Source organism: Protomyctophum parallelum, assembly GCF_964188405.1.
Source record: "Protomyctophum parallelum genome assembly, chromosome: 2".
NCBI classification, from domain to species: domain Eukaryota; kingdom Metazoa; phylum Chordata; class Actinopteri; order Myctophiformes; family Myctophidae; genus Protomyctophum; species Protomyctophum parallelum.
In genome coordinates this window covers 42,019,562-42,038,187 of record NC_139699.1, presented here as the reverse complement: position 1 = coordinate 42,038,187, position 18,626 = coordinate 42,019,562, and the positions used below count along the sequence as shown (strand labels likewise).

Here is an 18,626-nt window from a genome sequence, read left to right as displayed (position 1 = left end):
GGGGTCCATGAAAATAAACAGGTTGAGGTTGGGAATTGCACCACTCAGTTCACACAGGTGTGATTTTTTTGTACGAAAAGAAAATGGGATTTACTCTAGTTGTGACCACCCAAAAATTGGTCTGTGACCAGACCCACTGTTTAGAAAACAATGGTTTAGAGCAGTGGTTACCAAAGTGGGGTGCAGGGACCCCTAGGGGCCCTTGAGGGAGTTCCAGGGGGTCCCCAGCTAAATGATAACCAAGTGGACCCTTATGGGTCTGTAACTCTGAGAATGTACAAATGGAACATTGGTACACTGAGTTAAATTAACATTGATTTTACAATACAAATTGGGGGGGTCCCAGATATTAGAGAAAATTAAAGGGGTTGAGAATCACTGCTAGAGCCGTAAAAATCTTCTCTTATGGGGGTCCCTGGCATGTCTCTTCAAATGGGGGTCAAATTGGTGTCAATTTGGGTGTCCTTGACATGAAAAAGTTTGGGAACCACTGGTTTAGAGTAGACCACACCTGCACATTCTAAATGTGTGTAATGTCTGTGCGTGCGTGGACACTAGTCACATGCGCACACACAGCCTGGGGTCAGGAGGTTAATGTCAGTGGTTCATTAGCGTCGCAGACCGCAGATGTTTTTCGTTCAGTGGTTCACTTGGTTCAGGAGGATTAAGTATCGTCATTCACTAAGTTAAAGTGTGTCAGCGTGGTGGCTTTATTGGTCCAGCAGGTGGTTCAGTGGGATTAAGTGTCGTCATCACCAGGACCAGGTGCATCTTCTGATCCTGACATTAGTCTTTGTAGCTTCAGCGAGTCGGAGACGTCACAATTCAGACACCGTAAGAAGATAACCAGAGAGGAGAGAACAAAGCATTTGAGAAGAGGCTGGTTGGTCTGCTCTACTCTAAAAGAAACGGGTATGCGACTTTATTGTTTTCATAAAATGGCATTCGGTGGTTCTCTATAGAAAATATAAAGATGTTTTTTGTTATCTGTCATTCCACATCTCTCAAAACTAAGGCATATAAAGTGTATGCAATAAGTTACTGTGAGTGAGGTCTACACCAACTTGGGACTCCTGGATCGCTGCCCTGAATCCACACTCCACCGCACTCCTATTTACATCAGGGTCTAGAGCTCTACAGTGTTGTTAACTACCTCCACACTCTTTGCTAAGCTGTCGCCCCGGGCCGCAGTGCGTCTACGTAGGTGGTGCACTTCTTTCCCCTCCTGGCTTTACCCAGGGTTGGCTCCCACTAGAGTCAGTTTACTATTTATTGTTTTTGATATTCAATTTTGTTCATAAAAGTTGACCCGTGACCCTTCTCACGGTCAAATAATACCACACTTGAATTAAATATATTAACTCATAGACCAACTAAATGGAAAAAGCGGCACTCTTTCTCATGTTTATTTGAAAATTGCATCTGAGCCAGTCTTGTGTGACACTTTTTTCCATTTAGTTGGTTTATGAGTCAAGTTATTTTCACAGCTGAGCACCCACTGCCTCAACCAAGGGCATTTCCACAGGAAGCTCACCTGATTTATTTCTTTAGCTGAATTAAATATATGTTGTTCTGAAACAAAATTTGTGTTTATTGTCACCATCCGAGTTGGCTTTGTCTGACGCCTACGGGTCTTTAAATCAATACTTTCTGAAACGTCAATGGGAAAAATGAATGGGAAATTCTCTTCCGGGCCGCTCGTCGTCATGAAACGGAGCGGGACTGCGACACTATATAGACCAGCAATCTATTATCATTTATTTATTGATAAATAATATATTAGTTAACACTTTAAAGTTATCTTCAGTGATTTCACTTATGGCTCGTACACATTGCACGATATTTGCTCCGATTATGCTGTCGGGGACCATTTTTGGCGCTCGCCGACAAAACTCCCGATCTGACGCAAGATCGGGCTTTGATCGCAGAGGTTTTGCTCGCTGCGTGTGAAAGGCTCAGCGAGAAGATCCAGCTGACGCCTTCCGGCCGATTCTGAATATCTAGCAGGTTTGATATTTGGCTCTGTCGTCGACTGGACATCGTACAGTATAAAATGGGTTGCGACCGCGTCCCGAGAAGTCCTGTATTACAGCCAATGAGCACAGGACAGCTGTGCTCACTGACACTGTCGTGTCGACTATCGATAGATGATCAGATGATAATATATATAACCTTTATTCCTAGGGTAAATCCCTGTCCTGTGTCGTACATGGTAGCTACAGTATATTAGCCCAATGTTACTGTTAAATTTAATGAACCAACTCATTTCACTTGAATAATGTTGATAAAACCGCATCGGAGCAAACATTTGGACCTCGTGTGCTGTGCAAATATTCTGGCCTTGAATATGCATGTGAAAACTGAAGTATCCAACTGTATTATGTATGCCTTAGTTATATATACTCTCGTTCTTGAAAGCACTTAATGAGCTTATGGAAGGACAGCAGCATCTGGCCTGTCTGTCACTAGCCTCGCGTAGCCAGCCTTCATCTGCCTTTGCGATGCATATTTCCCCAGGCAGATTAAGTCTGGCCCGTCTCAATGGACCTTACGGTAAGCGCCACCCCGCTCCCACACCTCCCCCGCCCCTCCCCGATACTGTTAATTGCTAAGTAGGACACGCTTGCTGCTTCTACACTGAAGACCGTGTTATGTCAGCGTTTTTCCAAATAGTGGAGGATATTAATGACACGATCGTACGTTGTCCACTTGAAAAAACTAAATGGCCACCATTTTTCAAGATGGCCGCCAAATGAAAAGGGCCTTTTGTGGCGGTTCTGGACAACCGTGGGTCCGACCGACTCGAGACCGGGCACTGCACTCCCTGTGGGTGTGTGGAACGTGTGTGTCGAATTTGAAGTCGGTGGGGCGAACGGTTCTCGGGTTATGTGGATTACAGATGTACAGACACACACACAGACTTGAATATATGTCAATGGGCAATGCCCATTGGGGTTTTTTTTTGATGATGGGTAAGAAGAGAGAGATGTGATGTCAGGTGGTGTGGGCTAAGAAGTGGTCAGGGCTATTTGAGATGTACAGTAAGTGCAAAGAGAGATGGTGAGGGAGGGAGACATTTATTTGTACCAATTGACCAGACAGTAGACAGTAGTGTAACAGGTTAAGGTGAGTATAGAGATGGAAATGTTCTAGCAAGAGAAGCCAATGTATTGAGAATATGGGACATAGTATGTGTCAGGAGTTATTTGTGACAGAAGGCTACCAGTGAGAGGGAAGATGTATATGATGGTAGTGAGACCAGCCATGCTGTACGGTTGGAAACGGTGGCACTGATGAAAAGGAGGCACAGCTGGAGGTGGCAGAATTAAGGATGCTATGGTTCTCATTAGGAGTGAAAAGGAAGGACATTATCAGAAATTACTGAATTAGAGGATCAGCCCAGGTTAGAAGGTTTGGGGATAAAGCAAGAGAGGTGAGGTTGAGATGGTTTAGACATGTGAAAAGGAGGGATGAGGGTACATTGGGAGAAGGATGCTGAAGATGTAGCTGCCAGGTAAGAGGATGGCCAAAGACGAGGTTAAAGGATGCTGTGAGAGATGACATGAAGGTGGCAGGTCACAGAGGAAGATGCAGAAAACAAAACCAAATGGGGTCCATGTGTGGTCCAGCCCTATGGAATGTAAAATTCAAGCATGTGCTAATGAAAAGTATTTAAAATATATAGTTTTGATGCTCATCCTAGATCCTACTACTATATATAGGGGATGAAAAGCAATATGTCCGTTTATCCGTCCGACTTCTCCTACCAAATCACTCCGTTAGTACACATCTCTCTATGCACAAAAAATGATGCATGCCACAGAAATCCATCTGCATTACATTGCATCCATGTCATATTTACTGTACAAATATTGCTTTTGTATGACATACTGTTATTGCACAACATTTCACTGTGACACAAATTACATTACAATTTCCACATTACCCGACCCCTCCCCTTTTCCCTGCAAGTGCACACACACACACACACACACACACACGGTACTGTACAGTACACTATAGTATGTTACAGTACAGTATGGTAAAGTACAGTACGGTACAGTAACGTGCGGTACGGCATGGTACAGTATGATACCATAAAGTATGGTACAGTACAGTATGATGCCGTACAGTACAGTACGGTACGGTACGGTACGGTACGGTACAGTACAGTACAGTACAGTACGGTACAGTATGGTACCATGCAGTACGGTACAGTACGGTACAGTACAGTACAGTACAGTACGGTACAGTATGATACCATACAGTAAGGTACAGTACGGTACAGTATGGTACCATGCAGTATGGTACAGTACGGTACAGTATGGTACAGTACAGTACAGTACAGTACAGTACGGTACAGTATGGTACAGTATGATACCATACAGTAAGGTACGGTACAGTATGGTACAGTACGGTACAGTATGGTACCATGCAGTACGGTACAGTACAGTACAGTACAGTACAGTACAGTACGGTACGGTGCAGTACAGTATGGTACTGTACAGTACAGTACAGTACAGTATGGTACAGTATGATGCCCTACAGTGCCGTACAGTATTATACAGTAGTATGGTACATTACATCACAAAGGTATAGCCAAATATATGCTGAAATGCAAAACCAGTCTAATTTTGGTGGCCATCTTGAAATATCACCGCCATATTGGATTTTTGGATGGCTCGGTTTAAGAAGTTAAAGAGTTGACCAAAGGAATGTTCACGGCAAATGTCACGCTTGTATCACCAAGCGAACAACCGTTCCAATGATCTGCTAATTGCACAAATTCTGTGTGTGTGTACGTCTGTAATCCACGTAACTCGAGAACCGTTCTCCCCACCGACTTCAAATTCGACACACGTTCCACACACCCACAGGGAGTGCAGTGCCCGGTCTCGAGTCGGTCGGACCCACGGTTGTCCAGAACCGCCACAAAAGGCCTTTTTCATTTGGCGGCCATCTTGAAAAATGGTGTCCATTTTGTTTTTTCAAGTGGACAACGTACTTTTCTGAGAGAGTAGGTTCCGAAGCACTCGTGTGCCAATTTTGGTGCTTGTACCATAAAGTGAACGATTCACATGAAATATTGACTTAATATCCTCCACTAAAAGAGGAATAGAAGTATTCATAACGTGAGTGTGAGTGTGTGTGTGTGTGTGTGTGTGTGTGTGTGTGTGTGTGTGTGTGTGTGTGTGTGTGTGTGTGTGTGTGTGTGTGTGTGTGTGTGTGTGTGTGTGTGTGTGTGTGTGTGTGTGTGTGTGTGTGTGTGTGTGTGTGTGTGTGTGTGTGCACCTGCAGACTATAGCTCTAGTCTGTTCTCTGTTGGGCCTAGGTGTGTAAATTCACTCTTAACCAATATAGAACCAACAATGTATAAAATAAGACTAGGGTACAGTGGATGTCTTCTCATCACCTCATGCTGAACCCAGACAAGACTGAGCTTCTCTTCTTCTTCCCAGCTAAGTCCTGCAGGAGCTAACTATTTCCATAGACAACGCCTTGGTAACTTTTGTTTCAACAGCAAAGAACCTTGGTGTTGTCCTGGACAGTCTCTTATTCAAAGTACACATTACAACGGTCACTTGGTCCTGTAGGCTTACACTCTATAACATTCGACAAATTAGACCCTTCCTCACCCAGGAGTCAGCCCAGCTCTTCATCCAGACATCAGTCATATTAAAACTTGTAATACTTGTAATGTAAACTATTGTAACTCACTCTCTACTGGCCTACATGCACACTTAAGTCTCTCCAATTGATGTACCTACTGTACCATACCTTCAAAGTCTGATCGGACCCTACAAACCCTCCCGCATGTTCAGATCAGCCAATGCAGGGAAGTTGGAAGAACATTCATTAAAACCAGCCGGGACAACACTCCACACACCCCAAACTCTTCTACCTTTTGGCTCCAAAACTATGGAACGCACTTCCCATTGCCATCAGAACTGCAGACTCACTCCCAATCTTCCGCTGTAGTCTTAAAACCCACCTCTTCAGACTCCATCTTAGCCCGTAGCACTTGCCCTTACAGGCGTATGCAAAGGCTCAACTTATGTTTAGATAGCATTCTATGTAGACATATCACTATAGTGTATACGCATTCTTAGGTTCTTAGCTTACGTATGGTTCTTGATGACTATTTCTATGTATATGATATATTACAATACCATGTGTTGTTCATGCTTACTGTAAGTCACTCTGTATTAAGAGTGTCTGCTAAATGCCTACATTGTAAATTGTAGGATATAGGGCTATAGGCCTTCAAGCCACAAAATCAAATTTAGGTGGATATGGCTTTCATATCTGGTCACCTGAAAACTTTAAAAAATGGATGTAATACAGTATTAGGAGCAAGAAAACCAAGTAACTATTGTTCTCTCTCTCGCTCTCTCCCAGAGAGCAGTTAAAATGGACTGTGTTCCTATGAGAATGCCTCTGGGGAATTTACAAGAAGCCAAGGAAGAGGTGGAACTGATTACTGCCCCAGACATGACGGTCCCTGATTACTACCTCACCATACTGCAACAGACGGGGGTAGGTGCATGTGCGTGTGTGTGTGTGTGTGGGGGGGGGGGGCACCGCCGTGAGCCCCATACATCCAAACAGAAAAGTCCTATCCGATTGACAGCCCATACATCCAAACAGAAAAGTCCTATCTGATTGACAGCCCATACATCCAAACAGAAAAGTCCTATCTGATTGACAGCCCATACATCCAAACAGAAAAGTCCTATCTGATTGACAGCCCATACATCCAAACAGAAAAGTCCTATCTGATTGACAGCCCATACATCCAAACAGAAAAGTCCTATCTGATTGACAGCCCATACATCCAAACAGAAAAGTCCTATCTGATTGACAGCCCATACATCCAAACAGAAAGGTCCTATCTGATTGACAGCCCATACATCCAAACAGAAAGGTCCTATCTGATTGACAGCCCATACATCCAAACAGAAAAGTCCTATCTGATTGACAGCCCATACATCCAAACAGAAAAGTCCTATCTGATTGACAGCCCATACATCCAAACAGAAAGGTCCTATCTGATTGACAGCCCATACATCCAAACAGAAAAGTCCTATCTGATTGACAGCCCATATATCCAAACAGAAAAGTCCTATCTGATTGACAGCCCATACATCCAAACAGAAAAGTCCTATCTGATTGACAGCCCATACATCCAAACAGAAAAGTCCTATCTGATTGACAGCCCATACATCCAAACAGAAAAGTCCTATCTGATTGACAGCCCATACATCCAAACAGAAAAGTCCTATCTGATTGACAGCCCATACATCCAAACAGAAAAGTCCTATCTGATTGACAGCCCATACATCCAAACAGAAAGGTCCTATCTGATTGTCAGCCCATACATCCAAACAGAAAAGTCCTATCTGATTGACAGCCCATACATCCAAACAGAAAAGTCCTATCTGATTGACAGCCCATACATCCAAACAGAAAGGTCCTATCTGATTGACAGCCCATACATCCAAACAGAAAAGTCCTATCTGATTGACAGCCCATACATCCAAACAGAAAAGTCCTATCTGATTGACAGCCCATACATCCAAACAGAAAAGTCCTATCTGATTGACAGCCCATACATCCAAACAGAAAGGTCCTATCTGATTGACAGCCCATACATCCAAACAGAAAGGTCCTATCTGATTGTCAGCCCATACATCCAAACAGAAAAGTCCTATCTGATTGACAGCACATACATCCAAACAGAAAAGTCCTATCTGATTGACAGCCCATACATCCAAACAGAAAAGTCCTATCTGATTGACAGCTCATACATCCAAACAGAAAAGTCCTATCTGATTGACAGCCCATACATCCAAACAGAAAAGTCCTATCTGATTGACAGCCCATACATCCAAACAGAAAGGTCCTATCTGATTGACAGCCCATACATCCAAACAGAAAAGTCCTATCTGATTGACAGCCCATACATCCAAACAGAAAGGTCCTATCTGATTGACAGACCATACATCCAAACAGAAAATGTTGTGCTGTTTCTGATCCTGATTGTTCATAATTGCATATTTGTGGGGATAGGAAATACACAGGGGAGCTCAAAAAGCAATGTTATGTTATAGGTCCTGTTATAGGCCCGCCGGAATACATTTTAGTTGACTAAATCACCTGTAGATTTAGTCGATTAAAATCACATGACATTTAGTCGACTAAAACTAGACTAACTAACACTAAAACATTCCAGGTGACTAAAACTAAATGAAGTTTCATTCCAAAGACTATGACTAAACTAAAATAGAAATGTGCTGTCAAAAACAACACTGGACTGTCAGAGTCTGCTTTCTGTTCGTTAACATTTAGCTCATAACTAATGAGGTGTCAGTGCCTGCTTTCTGTTCGTTAACATTTAACTCATAACTAATGAGGTGTCAGTGCCTGCTTTCTGTTCTTTAACATTTAGCTCATAACTAATGAGGTGTCAGAGTCTGCTTTCTGTTCGTTAACATTTAACTCATAACTAATGAGGTGTCAGAGTCTGCTTTCTGTTCTTTAACATTTAGCTCATAACTAATGAGGTGTCAGAGTCTGCTTTCTGTTCGTTAACATTTAGCTCATAACTAATGAGGTGTCAGAGTCTGCTTTCTGTTCTTTAACATTTAGCTCATAACTAATGAGGTGTCAGTGCCTGCTTTCTGTTCTTTAACATTTAGCTCATAACTAATGAGGTGTCAGTGCCTGCTTTCTGTTCTTTAACATTTAGCTCATAACTAATGAGGTGTCAGAGTCTGCTTTCTGTTCGTTAACATTTAGCTCATAACTATAATGAGGTGTCAGAGTCTGCTTTCTGTTCGTTAACATTTGGCTCATAACTAATGAGGTGTCAGAGTCTGCTTTCTGTTCTTTAACATTTAGCTCATAACTAATGAGGTGTCAGTGCCTGCTTTTTTTTTTTTTTTTTTTTTTTTAAAGATATGTTTTTGCGGCTTACGCCTTTATTGATTTTTTAAGGGATAGAAAGTAGGCTGACAGGAAACGGGAGAGAGATGGGGGGATGACATGCGGTAAAGGCCGTGTCGGGTCCGGGAGTCGAACCCGCGGCACACCGCGACTGGATCACCAGTCCGGTGCCCAGACCGTTACGCTACGGCCTGGGCCAGTGCCTGCTTTCTGTTCGTTAACATTTAGCTCATAACTAATGAGGTGTCAGAGCCTGCTTTCTGTTCTTTAACATTTAGCTCATAACTAATGAGGTGTCAGAGTCTGCTTTCTGTTCGTTAACATTTAGCTCATAACTAATGAGGTGTCAGTGCCTGCTTTCTGTTCTTTAACATTTAGCTCATAACTAATGAGGTGTCAGTGCCTGCTTTCTGTTCTTTAACATTTAGCTCATAACTAATGAGGTGTCAGTGCCTGCTTTCTGTTCTTTAACATTTAGCTCATAACTAATGAGGTGTCAGTGCCTGCTTTCTGTTCGTTAACATTTAGCTCATAACTAATGAGGTGTCAGTGCCTGCTTTCTGTTCTTTAATATTTAACTCATAACTAATGAGGTGTCAGTGCCTGCTTTCTGTTCGTTAACATTTAACTCATAACTAATGAGGTGTCAGAGTCTGCTTTCTGTTCTTTAACATTTAGCTCATAACTAATGAGGTGTCAGTGCCTGCTTTCTGTTCTTTAACATTTAGCTCATAACTAATGAGGTGTCAGTGCCTGCTTTCTGTTCTTTAACATTTAGCTCATAACTAATGAGGTGTCAGTGCCTGCTTTCTGTTCTTTAACATTTAGCTCATAACTAATGAGGTGTCAGTGCCTGCTTTCTGTTCGTTAACATTTAACTCATAACTAATGAGGTGTCAGAGTCTGCTTTCTGTTCTTTAACATTTAGCTCATAACTAATGAGGTGTCAGTGCCTGCTTTCTGTTCTTTAACATTTAGCTCATAACTAATGAGGTGTCAGTGCCTGCTTTCTGTTCTTTAACATTTAGCTCATAACTAATGAGGTGTCAGTGCCTGCTTTCTGTTCTTTCTGCATCACAATGTATCAAACGCTACAAGGAGGCATGTGAAACATCCTGTGAATGTACCTGATTGTAATTAGCATTATCATAACAATCAACTCTGATCCCACTCAGCTGCAGCGACTGCATGCCCAGTCTCATTCCTCTGTATATTTGGACATGGATCGCTTATGACTTATTAGAAAGAAACAACGTAGGCCTACTTGCTAATGTTGTAGGACTATAGCCAAGAGTCTTAAGACACGGCGTTAGCACTGCCTCATATAGTCATGAGAAGTACGTAAAGACACAATTATAGAGAGAGAGATCCTGCAAAGAAAAAGGCAGCACTCCAAGAACAGGTAGAACAAAGTAAAACAAAAATCACCTCATCTCTTTTCCTTTTTTGAAGTGTTTAATTTACAGACACACCAACGTGTTTTGTCGTTCGTCAGAGCAACTCCGTTTGGGGGTCCATGGTGGAACTTCCAGACCCACAAGGTGCTGGCCCGGTTCCGGCAAGCCGCCCGCGTCCGAAATGGTCAAGAAATGACAGAGTTACTGTGTTGGGGAATTAGCAGACCTAGCTTTCTCTCTCTCCATTGTAATTTCCAGGCAACAGTGCAACACTATGGGCTCCATTTTCGTTTGAGCATTCTAAATACACTATTTGGGGATTTAGCATTGGGGAAGGGGTGTTCCCCCACTAAAGTTGGTATTTTGGTTACCTGTCTAAATCCCTAAAACACCTCCGTTACCCGTTACATTATGCATAGGTGTGGTTTGGGTGTTACAATAATTAAACCAATCACTGTGCCACATTCCATTGCCTTTAAGAGATCCCTTATGATGAAATAAACTAGTTAAAAAGGTTAAAAACTAGAGACTAAGGGAAAACAAATAGTGGTAGGGATTTACAGTATGTAGGGAAAGTAAGTCTGAAAAGGTGGGTTTTGAGTGTGCTTTTGAATGTGGTGAAGGTGGTGGTGGGGGGGGGGGGGCAGCTCTGATGTGAGCTGGGAGTGAGTTCCACAGTGAAGGGGCGGCCACTGCGAAATCCCACTGTCCCCTACAGTTTTATTAATTAGCCGAGGAAGAAATGGAGTGAAGAAATGTACATACTAATCATTTTTCTTGATGTTTTTGTGTCTCATGCAGTACGAATTCAGTCTGGAGAAGTGGGTGCTGACGGGGCTCCAGGGGGGCTACGCTGCCCCCCCCAGCCAGCCTAAACCTCCTGTCCCGTGCTCCGTGCAGCCGTCCTGCCCTCCATATTGGATGATGTTCAGCAGCCCCCAGCAGAGCCGCCTGGCCAGCCGACACCACTCAGACTTCTGGGAGCCCAACCCTCGACAGAGGTTATTATAGCCGTTATAACTCATGTTGGGGCGGGAACCCCTTTTGGTGTTTTAAGCATTCTGTTCTACTTTAGCTATTGAAAAATAGCAAATCTACAAGCTCGTAGCGCGGCACTACGAGCTTGTAACCAGAACTCCCTTTCCCTCAAACCGGAAGAATAATGCCCTTCCAATAAAAGTGTGACTCGAAAAATTAGAAAAACTGGCCGCCGTAATAAAAATCGGACTTCCTTTTTTCCCATATTGTACGTGTTTTCTTTTGTCATAGAAGCGTATATCTGTACGTCTTTAATTGTTATGCATGAATTGAAAATGGTGGACCCTGATGCAAACAAGTGCTTTATCATGGTTTCATCCTCTTTAAAGTAGCAGTTTTTGTATTGACTTGTGCTTTCGTTTGAAATGTACCCATTCTACATACTGTGAAATAAAAAAATTCAATCAATCAATCAATCAATCAGGTCCCACAGCCTCGACCCCAAGGACCCACGCACCGCCATCAACTTTGCCCGCTCGGACTCCTCGGGCGACGAAGGAGAGAAGAGCCCCGCCGCGGCGGAGAAAACTAAAAAGGTTCTTCTGCTGGCTAAAGAAGCCTCTTTGGTAAGGCTGCACGATACATCGTTATTGTTGTCGAGGTATGAAAATGCGCAATATCAGTATCGATATACCGGTATCAATATATCATTGATATATCGATATTTTGTCCACTACTTGTAAAGCCATCCCATCGATGCTAGTTTTCATTGTCGCTACAATAACAAGTGTGGGAACTTAATATATAGAATATGACTGTTTAACGGTAATATCGTGTATCGCATCAATATCGCAATATTTGGCATAAATACAGAGATATGAAATGTTGTCCATATCGTGCAGCCCTACTCTTTGGGAGGAGGAGGAGCAGGAGGAGGAGGAGGAGGAGGCCCCACCGTGCCTGCTTCATGCCAGCTGCCAGGCGAGAGGAGAGCCCAGAGACCCTTCACCCCAGACCTGCTCAACCCGCCCACCTGTCTGAGCAGGCACGTGCACACATAGACATCAATGGGGGGCTTCAGCCCCTGCCCCCTTTTACCCAGTCTGTAAAAACGACTGCCCCCCCCCCCCTTTCCTTTCCTTTCCATGATGCCATACCGGAAGGCAGCATTCAGAAGTCTCCTGAACGCAGCATTTTGCATTAACCCATTCTGGACGGGAACCCCTTTTTTTAAACATTATGTTATACCTTAGCTATTGAACAATAGCAGATCTACAAGCTCATAGCGAGCTTTAGATCTTGTAGCTTGTAGATCTGCTATTTTTGAAAAATCATGAAAATGTGGCGCAAATCTTGCCTGCATGCCTCTCTATAACACTCTGCACGTCCCTGTCTGCGCAGCCTGCATGCCTCTCTATAACACTCTGCACGTCCCTGTGTCTGCGCAGCCTGCATGCCTCTCTATAACACTCTCTGCATGTCCCTGTGTCTGCGCAGCCTGCATGCCTCTCTATAACACTCTGCACGTCCCTGTGTCTGCGCAGCCTGCATGCCTCTCTAACACTCTGCATGTCCCTGTGTCTGCGCAGCCTGCATGCCTCTCTATAACACTCTCTGCATGTCCCTGTGTCTGCGCAGCCTGCATGCCTCTCTATAACACTCTCTGCACGTCCCTGTGTCTGCGCAGCCTGCATGCCTCTCTATAACACTCTGCACGTCCCTGTGTCTGCGCAGCCTGCATGCCTCTCTATAACACTCTCTGCATGTCCCTGTGTCTGCGCAGCCTGCATGCCTCTCTATAACACTCTGCACGTCCCTGTGTCTGCGCAGCCTGCATGCCTCTCTATAACACTCTCTGCATGTCCCTGTGTCTGCGCAGCCTGCATGCCTCTCTATAACACTCTGCACGTCCCTGTGTCTGCGCAGCCTGCATGCCTCTCTAACACTCTGCATGTCCCTGTGTCTGCGCAGCCTGCATGCCTCTCTATAACACTCTCTGCATGTCCCTGTGTCTGCGCAGCCTGCATGCCTCTCTATAACACTCTCTGCACGTCCCTGTGTCTGCGCAGCCTGCATGCCTCTCTATAACACTCTGCACGTCCCTGTGTCTGCGCAGCCTGCATGCCTCTCTATAACACTCTGCACGTCCCTGTGTCTGCGCAGCCTGCATGCCTCTCTATAACACTCTCTGCACGTCCCTGTGTCTGCGCAGCTTGCCTCATCAGCGCAGGAAGAACCTGCGCCAGTGTTCCCTCTCGGGGTCGTTGGACGGCCAGAAGAAGACCAATCACAGCGCAGAACCCACGCAGGCTCCCACGGCCCAGAGGAAAGCCACGCAGGCTCCCACGGCCCAGAAGCACAGACCTCCCACCACCAGGGCCAACACGGTCGGCGGGGTCGCCGACATTAAACACAACAACAAGCTGGTAAGGGGCAGTGTTGTTTTTGGCAACGCGTTTTGATTTTAGTTTTAGTCATAGTCTCTTGAATAGTTTTCACTTAGTTTTAGTCACCTGGAATGTTTTAGTGTTAGTCTAGTTTTAGTCGACTAAATCTACAGGTGATTTACTAAAATGTAATTTGGCGGGACTTGATGCCATCGTAATGACTTTTACACTTTTTTTGTACTTTTACTCGAGTACATTTTGAATTCTGGACATTTACTTGTAACAGAGTATTTCTATATTGCAGTATTTCTATTTTTACTATAAGTAAAACATTGGATTACATGTCCCACGACGGGGGATGATTGACACCCCCCCCCCCCCCCCCCCCCCCGAGAAACCTCATAAAAATTACTCACAAAACCAACTCTAATTTCTCTTAATTTCATTCATTCTTTAGAGCCCATCATCACACAAAAGAAATGGAGAATTATAAATTTGGCCTTTTTGTTTTTTACATAAGACTCTGTGACTATTTTAGTTACACTGAGCTGTGTTTACTGGAATCACTGGAAATATGTTGGCTAGAAAACAAAGTCCTTTTCTCTTGGGATAAATAATCATAGGCTGGTTTTCCCAAAGGCGGGATGTTTTCTAGCTGGAAGTCCAGATTTCTTATTTTTAGCGGCCAGGAGGAATGACCTTACTATGAGTAGCTTACAGTACATACAGTAGGCATTTTAATCACCACAAGTAGTGATGGAAAGTAACAAATTACATTTACTCTGTGTAATTGTACTTTTTTTACTTTGGTTACTTACGTACCGGTATACGTACTTTTCTTGATCATTACATTGTTAAATACTTTATGCTTGTACTTTTTTTTATTTACTACACAACAATAATTTGGCAACTTACAGTACTAGTTACTTTGCAGAATGAGGGCCCTATCTTGCTTTTGAAAAACATTTTAAAATAGTTCGACTATAGCCGATCTACATCATCACGTTGTGAGCTTGTAGATCGGCTATTTGAACTATTTTAAAAGGTTTTTCAAAATAGCATAAAATGGCAAATGAGTTTAGGGATAAGGGGTAAGGAGGGGTAGCCTTGTTTAGAGTATTGTGATACTTTTGGAAAGTGGACAATCTACAAGCTCACAACGTGTGTGACCTTGTAGGCTCATACACACCGACCTAGCTGAACTTGCTTGTGTTCAAGTTCACATCATTTACAGTTCACGTAATTCAATTCCATGTCATTTGAGGCATTTGTTTCAATTTATTACGTACAATGTTTTGGTTGAAGATTACCACTGTTTTTGCAAATAGAAGAGAAAATGTATTTAACTATCAACCCCCCCCCCCCCCCCCCCTCTTTCACTTTTCACTGCACATTTCTAAAATGTTCTTGTGGATTACTGTGCTGTCTAAACTTAGCTAGCGTAAAGTCTGGCCCTGGAATCTGGCCAAGATCCTACTATGAGTTCACCAGGATTAACAAGTGGATGTGCTCCGAAACGGTCTTTCTCAGCAAGGCAAAGCGTCTCAAGGTTACTCGCCCGGAGGTGAGACACGCCATGAATGTCATTCCATTTGGCACGTTCACGCCGTCTTGTCAGCCAGCGGTAGGAAAGTAACTAAGTTAATTTACTCAAGTATTGTACTTTAGTACAATTCTGAGGTATTGTTTTGTACTTTCCTTGAGTATTTCCAATTTCCAATACTTTTACTTCTACTGCACTACATCTCGGAAGGCACATTTTGTATAATTTTAGTCCAATACACTTATTTGAAAACTAGTTATTTTGTAGATTTGGATTATTAGTAGTATTACAAATCTTTATATATATTCTTTCAGAGTGAACGTTTTTGTTCAAATCTTTGCTTCTGGGTGGGGGGTCCCTGGAACAACATATTTTCAGATGGGGGGTCGGCGGTCAAATTACGTATATTTTTGGGGGTCCTTGACCTGTAAATGTTTGAGAACGACTGACATAGAAACATGAGGTTTTTCAGAAAACTGTCAGGATTTAGAAGGCATTTGTAGAATCGTCCTCAGGTCTAAATGAGTTAAGTAAATCATTTCAGTACTTGTTCCACCACCACTGTCTGTCAGCATGCAGGGTCACAGTCAGCCCCCACATGGGCATCTAAAGTCATATTTAGTTTTTCCACACCCTGTTTATCTTCCTCTGTCTTTATACATCCAGTCATGACTCGTATACGCACCCGAGGGACACATTCCATGACTTCTGGTCTCTTCTCTCTCTCCCACCCCGCTGCAGTCTCTCAGCCCATATTATTATCCCTGCTCTGGGACCCCGCCGCGACCCCTGGATTCCCACGCAGCAGCACCACTACAGCCGGACTGGTCTGTGGAACTGCTGTCGGCTCTGAGCCCAGAGGAGAGGGCTCTGCTGAGGGCCGTGACGGACCGAGGGTACCCCCTCCGAGAGGCCATCGTCGCCCTGCAGAGGACGGGCCAGCAGTCCCCTGAACAGGTCGGTTGGTTCACCCAATCAGACCTGAGGACCATTCTACAAAACCGTAGTGGTTCTCAACCTTTTTCACGTCAAGGACCCCCAGACTTATCTGTAATTGGCCGTCGCGCTGCGGCGCGTTGTGAGCTTGTAGATCGGCTATTTTCAGCATGCAACCAAGTGTAAAATGACTTCTACTGGATCTCTCGTCCGCTAGTCCCTTCCTAACATTTTCGTCTAGTTTTTATTTGTTGACGAAATTGTCAATATATTTATTCTTAGTTTTAGTCATCATAGCTTAGTTTTCATTTAGTTTCCATTTAGTTTTCGTCAGTGAAAATAGGTAGTCGACGAACATTTTTCGTCTTAGTTGTTAGTCGACGAAATCAACACTGCCCCGTTCAATAATGTCAACATGTCTCTCTTATCTCGCTGTTCTTCTGTTCCGTTCCCATTCAGAGCTCTAATGCACGCTGACATCTTATTCCTTTGTATAGTAATATTGGTACACTTATAGTTCAAAGATCTAATAGCAGCAATCCATCACTGTCACTGAACGTTTGTGTAATTTGCGACGGGGCCAACATTTTTGTGCAATGATCCCCGTCATACAACTGATAGAATTTATTTAACTTATGTAATTCTTGCAACGGTCTGCCAAATCCATTTTTTCTTATTATTTGTATCCTTTTTTGCACCTTTCCTAACGTGAAGCAGACCGCCTCTAGCTCACTGTTGGCGTTGGTTGAACCAATGCAACATCTGGTTTCAGCTCCCAGTGTATCTCAGTGGTTCCCAAACCTGTTCCATGTGAAGGACCCCCAAATTGACACTAATTAGCCCACGGACCCCCATTTGAAAAGATATGCCAAAGACCCCCATAAGAGAAGATTTGTACGGCTCTAGCAGTGATTCTCAACCCGTTTAATTTCAAGGACTGACATGCATTAGTCTACCCTACGGACCCCCATTTAATGGAATTGCTATCTCTGGGATTCTCATTTATATTGTAAATCAATGTTAATTTAACCCTAATGGGTCCATTTGGTTCCATTTGTACGTGTACTCTCAGAGTTACAGACCCATAAGGGTCCATTTGGTTACAAACTATCATTTAGCTGGGGACCCCCTGGAACTCCCTCAAGGACCCCTGGGGGTCCCCGGACCCGGTCGACAGATGCTGCAGTTACATGGTGGCCTGATGTGACCATCTCTGTCTCCGTCTGTAGATCTTGAGCTACATGGTGTGTCTATGTGTCTGTCTGTAGATCTTGAGCTACATGGTGTGTGTCTGTCTGTAGATATTGAGCTACATGGTGTGTGTCTGTCTGTATCTTGAGCTACATGGTGTGTGTCTGTCTGTAGATATTGAGCTACATGGTGTGTGTCTGTCTGTATCTTGAGCTACATGGTGTGTGTCTGTCTGTAGATCTTGAGCTACATGTTGTGTGTCTGTCTGTAGACCTTGAGCTACATGTTGTGTGTCTGTCTGTAGATCTTGAGCTACATGGTGTGTCTCTGTCTGTAGATCTTGAGCTACATGCTGGCCTGTGAGCGTCTCTGTCAGCTGGGGTACGATGAAGCTCAGGTGGAGGAGGCCCTGGAGATGTTCCAGAACTGTGAGACCAAGGTAAAGATCGCCCTCCTCCTCCTCCTCCTCCTCCTCCTATGTCATGTATACACTGCTTGTGTATAATAATTATACGAGTGTAAAGAGTGTAAAACGATCTTGTCGTGTCCGTTCTCAGGCTAAGGAGTTCCTTCATCTGCTCAGGCAGTTCAACGAGATGGGCTTCCAGCAGAACGCCATCAAAGAGGTCCTGCTTGTCCATGACAACCACTGGGAGAGAGCCCTGGAGGAACTAATGATGCATACATGACAACAACCACTGGGAGGGACAGGTAGTGCTGTCGCCTCACAGCTAGAAGGTCCTGGGTTCGATTCCCGCTCGTGACGCTGTGGGCGCTGGCAGCGTGTCCTCTCCTCCGCCTCATCAGTGCCCATACCCAAGGCGGGGTTGGCGAAAGGGCCTTCTGTTTGGAGTTTCTCCCTGTGTCCCCTAGGGTAGGTACCCTCACAAAAAACATGCAGCTCCTGATGGAGGGGAAAGGAACTGGTTTGAATAACGTGTTCCCTCCACGCGCTACGTCCAACCAGGGAAACTCCCTCCTGTCAGGTGCAAAGGAGCAACTTGGAAGCATGAGTTAAAGTCCGTTGCTCTCCCCAGGTTGGCGGAGGGTGTGTAGAGCCCAGGATCACATTAGATAATTGGGTTGGGTTACAAAATCATGGGATAAAAAAAAAGGCCCATTATTTTTTCAGCATTTGAGCCGCGGACAGCCGTTTGATGACATTTAGCCTCTCAGACCCAAAACTTTGTTGAATTTTGCTCTCCCTACATTTAGCACAACATAAATGACCCATTGACCAGATCTGTA

The 18,626-nt window shown here is 44.1% G+C and overlaps 1 protein-coding gene across 1 annotated transcript; it reads left to right on the top strand.

Annotated features, from left to right (window-relative positions):
* Nucleotides 1–829: 829 nt before the first annotated feature.
* On the top strand, nucleotides 830–18,426 carry ubap1lb (ubiquitin associated protein 1-like b). The gene is made up of 9 exons (XM_083759303.1): nucleotides 830–912; nucleotides 6,402–6,537; nucleotides 11,145–11,344; nucleotides 11,806–11,947; nucleotides 12,819–12,900; nucleotides 13,485–13,747; nucleotides 15,993–16,208; nucleotides 17,716–17,817; nucleotides 17,936–18,426. The coding sequence occupies exons 2-9, from the start codon at nucleotides 6,412–6,414 to the stop codon at nucleotides 18,065–18,067; spliced, it is 1,263 nt and encodes a 420-aa protein (XP_083615429.1). The 5' UTR covers nucleotides 830–912; nucleotides 6,402–6,411; the 3' UTR covers nucleotides 18,068–18,426.
* The last annotated feature ends 200 nt before the right edge of the window (nucleotides 18,427–18,626 follow it).